Source organism: Tetranychus urticae, chromosome 2 (genome assembly GCF_039701765.1).
Source record: "Tetranychus urticae isolate SD_2017Ah chromosome 2, NJAU_TeUrti_SD_1.0, whole genome shotgun sequence".
NCBI lineage: Eukaryota > Metazoa > Arthropoda > Arachnida > Trombidiformes > Tetranychidae > Tetranychus > Tetranychus urticae.
This window is the reverse complement of record NC_142959.1, coordinates 24,407,734-24,421,412: the sequence shown is the minus strand read 5'-3', so window position 1 is coordinate 24,421,412 and position 13,679 is coordinate 24,407,734. Positions and strand designations below refer to the sequence as shown.

The window sequence follows — 13,679 nt, the reverse complement described above, 5'->3', positions numbered from 1 at the left end:
AAAATCGGATAAAAGGTTCGGCCGCAAAATAGGATTGAAGTTTTTTTGATTCTTTAACGATATCCGACGATCTATCAGTCCCAGCGGAATATCTTACTAGACAATATTGTAGAGCTATATGTGCTGGAACGAATCATTTAATTGATGCTTTTTGCAAATACTTTGCTACTCATCTGTTTGGTAATAAATATAACCGACAATTAAAAGATGAAAAGATCAATTTTAATCTTGGCAAGCATGATATTTGGGTAGCAACAAGATTCAATTGTATTGTCGAGCCTGAAAAGGAGTCTATTCGAGAAGTGAACGTTAATGTTTCGGCACATCACAAGAAATAATCTTCCGTTGTATTATCAAAGAAAATCTGTGAAAGATGCAAAACAAGATGTACAGCTGCATCGTATTCACTGTTTATCAACCATTTCCATAGGCCATCTATTATAAGTTCATTTTCAACTGAAATTAACTAAATCATCTACTTCGTATTTATATTATTCATATTCAGATTAAAGTTCAAGACTTTTGAAGAGTCTCCTCAAGCAGAGTTATGTACCTAGGGAAATCCTTTTAAATGTTAATGAAATCAGAGCTTCTCGTCAGTATAATTAGTTTGTTATTTGGATTGACTTTTATGTTAACAAATTTCATTTTTATATATTTTACAAAATTAGATGACAAAAAGAAGTAGATTTGGACATTTTTAAATTATCAATTAATCTAAAATTACATTAATAATTTTTTTGTAGAAAATTGTTGAGCCATTTTGACAGAAACGTTTTATCGCAATTGATCGGTGTTGAAAGTCGTCTTGCTTGGTCCGAGTGTAAAAAACATTTCAATTGGGAATGGAATTATCATCCATTGAAGAGCTAAACGAAAAGACCAGCAAGCTTGATTTGGAAAATTGTTTTGGTTTAAAGAGCAGTTTTAAATTAAATGTACATTCATTAAAATTTTGAGTTTACTGTAAAAGTGATTGATTGAGCGGTCAACAATGGTCACCATTAACTGCTCCCGTTGTGCTAACAATTTGATTTCCTTTTAATTTGGCAAACACAGTTTTAGATTTGTTGGATTTACTTGGCTTGTGTGAAGATGAAGAACCTAGAGATCTTTGAGGCGATCGAGGTGAAACTGGAATATTAAGTCGAGTGGTTGGAAGATTGCAAGTTGATGAGGGTGATGATGAAGAGGAAGATGATGATGAAGATGCTGATAAAGATGATGAAGCTTGAAGCTCCTTGTGACTCTGGTTTTGAGGCTTCTGTGATTCTTGCTGATCTTGGCCATTCGACTCGTAAGCTGTTCGAGTATTGTCTCGAATTATTGCCGGTAAAAGTTCATCAGATGAAGCTCGGTGATTGGGCAATGTTGAACGCACCAGTGTTGTCCTACGATCTAGAGTACCATTTGGTCCAACAATTATATTATTGTACTTGTACTGATCACGAAGAAGTGATCGTTTGTCTGCAGACTGAGGTTTATTGTTGATGAATAGGTGGAGCTTTTGATATTCTGATGGTGCAAGGGAATGGTGATGATGAGGATGAGATGAATAATGTGATGAGTGATGATGATTGGGATGGGTTGTTGAAGAGTTTAAAGTTGAATGATTATTATGATGAGAAGATGATAATGGCTGTTGATATTGATGGTAAGAGTTTTGTGAATAAATGGAACCCTGAAATTGACTCGGTGAGCCTGTTAAAGCACTTGAGTGTAAAAAATTGTTCCCATGAACATGATGATAGTTGGAATCATCTGGTATACATTCATACAAATGTTCACCCGGAATACGAGTCAGCGAAACGTCACTTCTCATGATAATTGGTCTCATCGGTCCCGTTGTGGCATCCGAGTGTGATAATCCTTCCATCAATGCACGAGTTTCCATCTCTAAATCAGTATCCATTGAATGGTCATAAAGACGACTCATTTCTTCATGACCCAATCCTGAAACACCAGTTGGTTTGCGTCCCGAGGTGAGCAATTGAGCTGATCCAGGACCAATCATTGGTTCTTCTGATTCAGGATAACATGAATTATCTGGATAGGGACAAGACATTGGTATTCCTTGAGGCATTATACTGCCACCAGCTGAAGAACCAGAAGATGAAGGTTTGGTTGAACAAGTTCCCAAAGTCCCTTGGATAAGGGACGAAGACTGGTGAGGTGAAGATGCTGATGGATGGAAGAAAGTTGACCTTTCTGCTGGACTTGAAGAGGCAACCTTTTCTCCGTCAAATTGAGCACACAGTTGACAGCATAACCAGGATAACCAATGACATCGAGACACAACCCGAACATATTCACGTCTAACTTTATCATTGACCAAACATTGAAAGGTGAAAATGTAAACTCCTTGAAGCACATTGAAGCCGGTAAAAAGGGAAGCAGTCAAGAAGCTAGGAAAGGAAATGTAAAGGACACCAGAAGACCAGGTTAATCCCAATATAAGTATCAATCCAAGTGAACCACGAGCCCATAATCTAATGAAAAAAGAGAAACAAAAACATTAATTAGATAAATTGAATAATTCAAAAATCATGATCTTTTCAGTTCAACACTTGTGCAACCAATTGTAAGTTACGATGCAGAAATGCGAATACTGCCGCCACCTTGTGTCAACTAAACTATAATAATTTTTCATGAACCAAAATGAACCAAAGAGCATTAAAAGACGAAAAATTGACGTTCATGTAAGCTGTAATTAACCTTAAATCGCCTAAATTGAATCAATTTATCTCATCTTTTAATCAAAGTGTCTTTTAAAATCAAGTTAAAAATGAAAAAAATGATCGCATTTTAATTATGCTCAACCCTTTAAGCTTGAATTTCCTGCAAATTGAAAGTGAAGACTTTGACAGTTCCAACCTTGAAATGCCTTTTTTTGGGTTCCCACTGAAAGGTCTGTCTAGTTTGTTTACAAAACAAGATGATAAATAAGCTTGAATCTGCATAACTCTTGATACACAAGAGACAATTATTATGTTAATAACTTTTGAACAACTACCATTAACACAAAATGGTTTCCATGTTAATAATGATTATTATTATCATTACTGGTAACATTAATATTAACATGATTATAATGTTCATCATGTTACGATTATCACTTTACAATTTTGGCCCTTTTCCTCTCAAAATTGATGCCAAAAGTTGGAAACAAGTTTTTTGCCTTTAAATTAACAGAGAGAAAGAGGAGGATAAAGAAGAGACACAAAAAAATGGAGATTAAAAAATCAACATGGAAATGGCAAGTTTCGTGATCTTTTTTCTGCTCATCTTCAGAGTAAACATTAACATAGGCTAGGCTTGAAATTTGAGCTAACAAGTTGAGCTCATTAGCAAAGCAACCAGTTGATTAAAAGTAATAATAGCAAGATTTGTTGAGATTTTTATTGCTACTGCATGTTTGACTTGCAAGTTGGGCTAAAATGAAAGACATAATTAAATATAAAGTTGACTGGGAGGAGAAACGAGTCGAGAAATGATGATGAAGATAATGAATGAAGATGAAGAAGATGAATGCAAAATAACAAGTTGATAAGATGCTTACATAAGCTGCTTATATCTTGCAATTAGAATTGCTTGTCGTCTGTTGAAAGAATCATTTTATTTCATTTTTTTTTGTTGCAAGTTTCCAATGATTTATCATTCATTAGCAAAAGTGAATCACGGTGAGGTTAAGGTAAACATGGCGATGAATCAAATTGATGATGTTGGTTAAAGATGAGGTTACGTTGTTGTTGATATTGGTATTAACATGTCAACATTAAAGTTGTCATGTAATGAGAATGTTGAACCAGTTAAGATGCAGATTGATATTCATGACGAGATTCAAGATAATGAGAAATGTGGGCAAAATGTTGTTTAATTACCAATGACCCAGTCAACCAGAAATTTAGTGATGAATGTTTATCGATTGGAGAAAAGAAAAGAAGAAAAAATGTTGAATAAAATGAACTTCGACAAATACTGAGCAACGTTTAGAAGCGAAAAGTTGATGTGACGAATGTTCCAACGTTTTCATGTTGCATGATGAGAAGCAAAACGTTGAGTAAAATGTTGGATAACATTGAAAGACAAATATTGAAAGGGAAAAGTTGAGACGAATTCGCGTTTTGATGGACAAATAGACAGTAACGATTGAAAACACTTGGACCGACCTTAGGGTCTAATGTGATGCTTGAACAATTAACTCGACCATCTATAAATATCAGGTCAAGTGTGTGTTTAGTTGATTGCTTTATTTTCATCCTTTTTGTCTTGCCTTTCAGTTCATCTTTTGTAAATATTTTGCTCTTCATCTTCTTCTCAATCTTTTCTTAATCTTGATGATTAAAAGGCAAAGTGAAGGGTAAAATGATGATGAAGAGTGGAAGAGAGGAGAAAGGATTTACTAGAGTTGATCTGTGAGTAGGAAAAGGTTTGCCTTGGCCAGTTGAACAACTGATCCTTTACTTGATCAATCTAAATCCATCAGATTAAATCAAGTTTATTGGTCATTTTCAGGGAAATCAAGGCAATTGCAGGACCACCATGAGTATCAATGAAAACAGATAAACTCTTCTTTGTTGCAACATTAACATTCTTGTTGAAAATTCAAGTTCAACTTGGAAATAGCAAAACAAGAAAGTAATTAATTTTGCAGGAGAATGGACAAGAAATGAATTTCTCTCTTTTTCTGGATAAAGCTCTACTTTTTCAGGTTCTTTTTCAATGAGAATTAATGAACAATCTTATGATTAATCTGATGATTTGAATTTTCAAGAAAATAATCAGTTTTGCTAAGATTTTCAATCGATAAAACTCTTTCTTCTTTACCTCAACTTGAACAGGAAAAACTGCTACAGAAGATGAAGCTTTTCTGATAACTGCAATAATGGATAATTTATCATGAAATAATGATTAAAGTTCACATAAAATGAAAATGCATTACAAAGCTAATTCCCTGTGAGAATAGATTTGCCTGATTTTTCAGAAACTAATGTAAACAAGAAAAAGTGATTCAATTAATTCTTGAAGATTAAAAATTAACGGATTAACAGCAATTGAATATCAAGTTTCAAATAAAGACTTAAAGTATCATTTGTTGAGAGAAAGAGGATAAAGGAAATTGAATTAAAATATGTTCATCATGAAATGAAAACATTTTGTTACAAAATTGGTAACAATTACGGAAACTGGATTAAATTGAGCTTAGGAAACAATAACTTGATTACAGGTTGGAAACAAGAGTTAACCAAGTTATGGTTATTATCGTACAACAGCTAAACATGTAACATTGCGATTCAAACATGGTACGGCTTTGGTTGAGCATGAAATTGACGAACAGTTGAACAAGTTGAACGAAAAGAAAATTGCATTTTTCACCCTAAACAATCATGTACTTTACCTGATTTGTTTAATTTTATCCTGATGTTTAACCTCTTTATGGACAAACGAGGTTGATATATGTTTAGATATGGCACATTGAGCGATAATCAGTAAGACAAGGTTACAGGAAAGGATGAAAGCCAATGGAAGCACAAATGATTGAAGTACGACCGTCGAGTTGATCCAGCAAACGGTTGATCCACCGTACGGTGATCCTGATAGACCGAGGGTTAAACCTATCAGGGTCAAGGGTGCAATGTAGGCAGTGATTAGGTAAATGGGCAGTCGAGACGAGGTCGTCTCATAGGTTTCGATAAGTGTATAGTAAAGGTGGATCGACTCCATGAGCATCCACAGGAATGAAGCAGTTAGAGTATAGTGAAGTGATGCAGCAATGATTGAGCAAAAGGTGTTGAGGTAAACTTTGTCAATGCCCAAGATGAAGATGAGTTCAACTGCCAGTAGGCAAAGGCACAAATTGGCGTGGATAAAGGTTCGTTCAGCTCGAAGATTTCTATCGATATGGAAAAGTGTTGAAAGAAGAAAAAACATAATTGAATTAAATTCATTGCTTCATGTGATACAAATGTTTCATCTTCTCTTGTTTACATCATTATTGTAAGTGTATTGATTAAGAAAATTGATTTATGCAAATTAAATTATCTTTTTTAGCTTTTCTTTCTTTACCGGGATTGCTGCTTGTTCAACATTTTGTTTGCTTTATTCACAGAAAAGTTGCGCTCTTCTGCCATTAAAATGAGTTTATCATTAAATTCATGATCAAGTTCATGATCGAGTTCATGATTGAGTTTACGATTGGATTCAATTTTCTAGTTTAATTTAATAATGGATTTCTTGAAATTCGACTTTGCTTTCTATTCCAATATGAAACTTATTTCTTTTGCTTTTTGCAACTTTTCAAAGATTTTCATAATTTTACAATCATGAAACATGGGTTAATGGCAATATGAAATGATGGACTAATGAGAAGCGAGAAAAGTTATGTAAATGAAATGATCTACAATTTGCAGTCAATTTATGCAAATTGCTGAAAACTCATTAAATGACATTACTATTCTAGTTGCAGTTGTTGATTTTTTCTGCTCTTTTTCATCTTCTCACGATTCACCAAATTAATGATCTTGTTGATTCAACTAGACTTTCATCTTGCTAATTGATTTCACAGCAACAACGGAAAGTTTCCAGTCAAAGTAAAAGGGTTTGTCTTATCGTCCAACTTTCTTTTCAAAATAATGATGATGGACTTTTTGGCTCGTCTTAATGTACTAGACTTCTTGACCATTTCATATTAAATAATGCCATTAATGATGAGAATAGAGTAAATTTGAAAAGTCACAACTCGCAATAAAAATGAAATGTTACAATTGAAAATGTTTTTTTCTTCTTGAATCAACAGGAAATCGATGGAAACTCTAGAGACTATCGATCATTTGGAGTCACTTTCCATGAAGGGTTAACATTTTTCTCGCAAATATTTACTCTCGGCTCCAGGGTCAGTTGACCAATGTAAATGCACAACTTGTGTCCATTAGTTTACACTCGATTCCTTCCCTTCCTGAACCCAATTATTTATCAGCTAATTTTCATCCCTTTCTCATTGATATTTTTCCTTCACAACTAAACCCTTCAATAAAGAGATGCATTACTTCACATCATTTCCTCTTCTCATTCCTTCCCAATCCATCTACATCATTCCCTCTCAGCAAACATTTACTAATTATCCATTGATATTGATTGATGTTGAATGTCAAACTAAGGCAAAAAGTTGATTTCATTTTAATTGCAATAAACTAGCAAAATCAAGGAAAGAAGGAAACAAAAAATCTCCAAATTCACTGATAAATTTTTACCTTTTTACCTTCTTTCTGAGAAACTTTTGCATAATTGATTCAAAGTTGATTATGTTGTAAATATTGCAACCAACAATTAAGTTGATTAAGACTTAACAAAGCTGATTGCTCATTGTTTGCCCATCGATTGTAATCTTTAATCTTTGATTATTACCTTTTATAATTAATACATTTTCATCTCGGCAACTTTTAGGATTTTTGAGAGAAATAAAGTTTTTCCTTTTTTTCAACTTTTTTTAATTAGATAATTGTATTTGTATATTTACGGAAAAGAGGTGAGTGGATGAGATTTAAATTAGTTTTGGAGTGAACTATTCAAACTAAAAATTCAACAAGTATTGATTCAGCAATTAATCAAAAATGATGAGGCTCGGGATGATCAGCAAGAGGCTCAAGGTTGCTTCGGGTAAAAAGTTTACAATTATTGTTACAATTAACTTGACGGTAAACTGTAAACATCAATAATCTCTGTTCTGATGCACTGTAATGTGTTTGTACCTACGCATTAATTTAAAAATAATTACATCCAAACTATAAAAGGTGGTTTTAAACTTTAAAACTTAACCTTAAACTCCCACTCGATATTTTTTTATATTTCATTTCGTTTCTTGGCTGTTAGTTTTGACGCTCTGATCAACTTGAATTAAAATCAATTGATTTGTTACATTTTTAATGTTCAATTGGATCAACGTTGAATTTCAAATGAGAAATCATTATCGATTCAAACATATTAATAGCAATGAATTTAAAATTTATTTTCTTTCTCGCTAAAACTTTCTCAACTTATTCTAGTTTACAATTTTGTATTGAAAAGCAACGGAAAAATTTAATCGCTCTAAGCGTAAATTTCGAATTTCAGTTTGTTCGACTTTTGATTTCTGAATAAAATTTGAAAATTTTGTAAAAAATCGATTTACAGTTTCTTCATTTTCGCTTCTTAGAACACACTGGAATATTTGAATCGATAAACTTTTGTTCAGCTTTTGGTTAATGTTTTTTCCTTTTCTGTTAAGCTTATGGAAAAGCAAACAAAATCGTTAAATCAATGCAATCATGTTGGACGAATGAATTTAAAGTTTACTCAGTTAGGCTCAGTTGGGACTGAATTTTCCCTAGAAAAATCTTACCTGAAAACGAGAAAAGTAAGTAAACAAATGCAGAGGAAAAATGAGGAAACAATGCAACCGATTCGAGTAAGGCCATGAAGTATCAATCCACCGAAACCCGTCATCTATTATTTGGTGAGAAAGTGTTTCAAAGGAAAAAACGGAAAAGAGAAAAAAGTTTGAAATTAATTTTTTTTGCTTCATTCGACTTGAGTGGAAAAGTCATCGGAAGTTACATCAAAATTGGCCGGAAAAAAGGAAAAAGTAATAATGTAAAAAGAAGAAAAAGTTTTGACCAAAAGAAATGAAAATATAGATTGACAAGTTTGACCTCGGGAAAGGAAACTAGAGTTGGGTCAAGGTTAAAAGATGGTAAAAGGCGCAAGAAGTTGGCCTTTCATACGTTACCTCTTGTCGAGTAAAGTCAACTAGAACAGCAAAGTTGGTCAAATGGTTGCAACGGCACAGAGTATGAGTATCATTTGAGTTAACAGTTGTGCAACCAAACTCTGACCACTGTGATGAGTCCCAAAAGACGCAACGAGCATTGGTTATGTTTTCAACAATTAAATGGCGAAACATTATCTCAATGGGTTCTCGCAACAGAATCATTGAGGAACCATCTTTGGGAACCAAAACACCGACCACATCGCTGTTGACAATTGTTGCCACAATATGTTGATCATTATCATTATTATTAGAGTTGATATTGTCAACATCAACATCATTGTTATCCTTGTTATTGCTATTCATTTTGTACTCTTTTATCCCTCTGTCACTCAGCATCTCTGAATCTGATCCAGATCCCATTGATGATAACAAACCAGATGGTTCACTTATAATGGGATCTAAAAGGTGACCCATTTTACCATAGACAATGTAACCTATTCGAATCATGTTACGTCGTGTAAGGTCAGTTAAACTTATCCGAGGTAAATATATTGAATTACTATTCTCATTGTCACCATCGTAAATTGGAAAATCGGCAGAATTTTGGTCCCGAAATTTTATTACATTGTCACTAGTTTTCTTTGAATTTACATCTTCTTTAGGCAATTGCAGGCCATTCGGTAATTGATCCAATCGGTGAGCGTGAATAGACATATCTAAATAATGAATACAAAAAAAGGTTTAATTTCAATCTCAAAACATTTTCAACATTCAATTCAATAGAGCAAAAGAGCAAAAACAGATTAATCGGAGAGCTTAATTTGATGTCTGAGCATTTCATCTAATAATCAGACACAAGTTTGCATTACTTCTTAGGTCTACTTTAATAGAATGAAATAGCTACTATTTGTATGCTTTATACAAGTGCAAGAAGATTCATCATTTAGCAGGTTAGTTGATCACATAGTTATCTGCAATACGACTTTAACATCGTCAGTTAGGCGAATAATGGGAAATTTTTATTCCAAGTTAGTCTCGTTGACTAAAGGTTCATTTAAAATTGTCACTGATGACTGTTGACTGTTTAAAACAAAAACTATTGTCAATGCAAAATAACCTTATGATGCTTTCGAGGCAAAAAGTTGATAAACTTTGATTCAACCTTGAAGGTGAAACCTTAGCTTAAAGAGTTGACTTTTTTAATCATCAATGTTTAGTAGAGCAAAATCAACTTTAATCATCAAAGTGATCATTTTTATACCAACAGTTGATTTGATGATTGGTGTTTAACTTTGCGTCAAATTGGCTTGACCTGGAAATAGATTGAGCAACTTGAAGGTTGCACACTCAAAAAACTGTTAATTCAATTTGAAAGCGCTTTATTGACATGTTTGTAAAAATGACAACTTGAAACGATTTAAATTGCATTTTCATTGCAATGCTCAATGGACAATGGTCATTGATAGGCGTTCAGGGAGCAAAAAGAGTTTCATTATTAGATTAACTTTCATTGTCTCTGCATTCATCATGAAATTTAGTTTTCTTATCATCACGGTTATCCATTCATTTTTTATAAGCTCTTGAGATAATCTTGTTTGAATATAGATTTGAATGATCGTGAGCTGTTTAAAGTATAAATGAAAAGGTGACAAATGCAATGAAAATGGTGAAAAGAATCATAAAAGCATAAAACTGGACAAGTTCAGAGTTTCCCTTCCCTGGAGCATTTTCAATTATCTGACAAAAACTATTCATTTTTATCGATAAACAGTGATTCCAAGCCATTCACCTTCTTTTCATCTCTCGATATTCACATAAAAATGTTTTTTTTATTATGGCAACAGTTATGAAAATAACAGTTTATGATGATAAAAAAACTTATTAATACTCGATAAAAGCCTAATAAGTTTGCCCATTGATGGACAGAAGAGTAAAAAAATGCGTCTTTTCCATTTCGTTTTATCTTTTTCTTCCTTCACCATTCAATCCATTTCCTTTTTGTGATACACTTTTTTGTTGTCATCGTTTTTGATCGCATTTTTACTTATCCAGAATAAAGTCACTCTCTTCATTTCATTATAGTTTTTGATCAATTCTTAAAGTGAGAAGAGCAAAAAATTTATTTCTCTCTTGAAAGTTACTCAAGGATAAATCTTAATCCTATCAAGATGTTCAAGATGGACACTATTGTACCATAGACTAGGGTATTAACTTTCAATAAGATGATATACTTGTAATATGAGAAATCGTTCTCATACTTTTTTCCTTTGTTGTATCATGATTATTGTATTTACAACAATAATGATGAAAATCTGTTTTCTTTTCAACATTTACTGTTATGTGAACTTTTCTCAATAGAAGCAGCATTTTTTGCGCAAAAGAAAACTTGTTCAATGAGATTTTGCTCACAAAAAAAAAAGCGCAATTATTAAGCTAATGTTGTTCGCCCAAATTTCATTTATTCATCAAATGTTTACTAGAATCCAAACATCATTTTAACACAAAAAAACATCAAAAGCCCCTTAACATGCCCAAGTCATGCAAAAAACTCAAACAACTAATTCCAATAATTGACTTATTTTGCGTACTTTTAGTCTCAATAATTTCTCTTGAATGATATGTGGAATCGATGCAAGATTCAAAGTCTAAGCGGAAACGGCAAAATAATGAATTATCCAGAAATTATTGTAAAAGCTTGGTGAAGAAAATATTGGAACCAAATAAACTCGAACTACAAAAACGATCGCAGCTGTATTTTGAAACGGAAAGTTTGTATCTTCATCAAAATTATTGACCCGAATAAACGAGCATCATTGAAATATCAGTATAATTAATAACCTGCTGTTCAACAACCAAGACACTGACTGGTAATTATGTTTAAGTAATTAATGAAGAGATGAGATTATAATGAAATGTTATATTCTTTGTTTGAATCAGTTTGAGCCAAACTCGAGGCCTTTATGAAGTGACTTTTAAACTCTTGTTACATTGACGTTAATTTGTTGAAAGCACTGCTGATTAAACATTTCAAATTGTGACGATCTTTCATTTTTGCTGATTATCATGTGTTGATGGTTTTCAACTTGATTCAATGTTCATCAAGTTGAAAATGGTTTGTCGGCTAAACAAATGTCATTTTCAATCTCTAATCAAAACACAATCAATCTCTTTTTGATTATCATTTTGTTTAAGTTTCGCCAACAAAGCAAAACATTTTTATATTGCAAGACAAGAAACAAAGATGAAACATTCATCATTGATGTGCTAAGTGAATCACATAGGTATTATATTCATCAATCAACATCACCTTTGAGCATCACTTGGCTAACTAATAGGAATAAAAATGAGTGAAAAGATGAAGCAAGATACAGCAAGAAGAAGAAGCAAAGGTAAAGAACAACAAAAGAGACAGAAAAATTGACTGGGCGTGAAATAGACTTGAATATGTAGACAGAGGAAAAGATGAAGTTGGAAGATTATAGCAGGTAAGAAGAGGAAAAAGAAATGATTCTGTGTATCAATAATTGAAGATGATGAGCACAAAAGGAGCAAAAATTAATCTCAAGTAAACTTCATCCTACACAAGATTCAAAGGGATTGGTTCAAGTGAAATGATAAACTTTTGTTTCGCCAAGTAAAATGAGTTTCATTTGGATAACAAAATTCAAAGTTTCTTCTGTTTTCACAAATGTTAAAGGTGAAAGCAACTGAATTGATTTGTTGAACAACAGAAGATGAAAAATATGAAACAAACAAATGAATAAATAACTCGATTGCAACAATAACAATAAATTATGGATAATTGTTGATACAATTTTACATTCACAGACAAGTAGGTTGGTTCAAAGGTGAAATTGAATTTTTAATTCAAATTCTCTTGTTCCTTATCCAAAGAATTTATCATTTTTTCCCTTCATCAATGATGCACAAGTTTACAAGTTTAAAAAGATGAGCTTCATGTAATGAATTGGATAATTTCAATTTAACCAACTTTTCCTTTGCTGACAATGTCAATCAAATTTGTCCATATTTTGCCTTAAATGTTTAGTTTGGTTTACTGTTCATTAATCAATGTGAAAATGGGTTGAAAATCAGGGTGAAGCTTTTTCTCATCAAAAATGAATCAATCTTGAAATTTTGAAAGGCATTAAGCCTACGATGTAAATGAAAATCCTTTTATTGGCAAATTTTCACCCAACAAAGTTCAATATCTATTGGATATTTTGTTGTTTTCGCCACAAAATTCAACTCTAATTAGCCTTGGGTAACTCTCAATGGTTCATTTGGAAAAACATTTTTCATGCCAAACCTTGAAAACTTAAAGTTTCATCTGAATTCAGGTAAACTCATTTCCATTGAAACATTTTCCATTGCTAGTTTGCTCTTCATTGACAACTTTTCAACTCTTAATTGGCTTCAATATCTTTACATCTTCACCTTTTCATTTCCAAGTTATCATCTTTTAATGATTAAGTTTTAACAAAAAAATGTTCATTTTCTTTTCAGCAAAACTATCAACAATGGAAAATTATTTTCTCTTTGAAACTTTTTCTTTTATTTTCATTGTTCAACATTTTTACTCATATTGATGTTCAATTTGTATGGAAACATATTGATATTCATATTTTTCTGGGTAAACTGAAAGTAAAGAAAAGAAGGAAAAATGTTTATTCCAATTGGTTTTTGGTGCAATATTGAAATATCTGAAGAAGAAAAAAGTCAATTTTTTATCAATTTTTTCTTCTCTTCTTTGTGTTTGTGCTGAAAGCATAATCAGAACTTTGTCTAGAGAAATAAACTGAAAGACACCAAAAAGAACTAGGTTAAAGGGAGAAAATGTTAGAAAATTTCCTTTTCTCATTGCAATTCCTTCTCATCTTGTTACTGGTTTTGTTTCAATGCAAAAAAGTGTATAAAAGTAAAAATAATATTG

At 32.4% G+C, this 13,679-nt stretch overlaps 1 protein-coding gene across 3 annotated transcripts in view; it reads right to left on the bottom strand.

Annotated features, from left to right (window-relative positions):
* Positions 1–596: 596 nt before the first annotated feature.
* The window catches only part of LOC107360395 (latrophilin Cirl), a 65,060-nt gene continuing 51,977 nt past the window's right edge, over positions 597–13,679 (bottom strand). For 2 of the 3 annotated variants that reach the window (XM_089267974.1, XM_089267972.1), the window contains 4 exons: positions 8,765–9,462; positions 8,378–8,481; positions 5,399–5,893; positions 597–2,489 (listed from right to left, as the gene is read on the bottom strand). In XM_089267974.1, the coding sequence (XP_089124100.1) occupies positions 989–2,489; positions 5,399–5,893; positions 8,378–8,481; positions 8,765–9,462 (2,798 nt within the window). In that variant the 3' untranslated portion in view covers positions 597–988. Of the gene's footprint in view, positions 2,490–3,559; positions 3,599–5,398; positions 5,894–8,377; positions 8,482–8,764; positions 9,463–13,679 lie in introns of all 3 variants that reach the window. The other variant, XM_015927043.3, reaches the window with a different exon arrangement.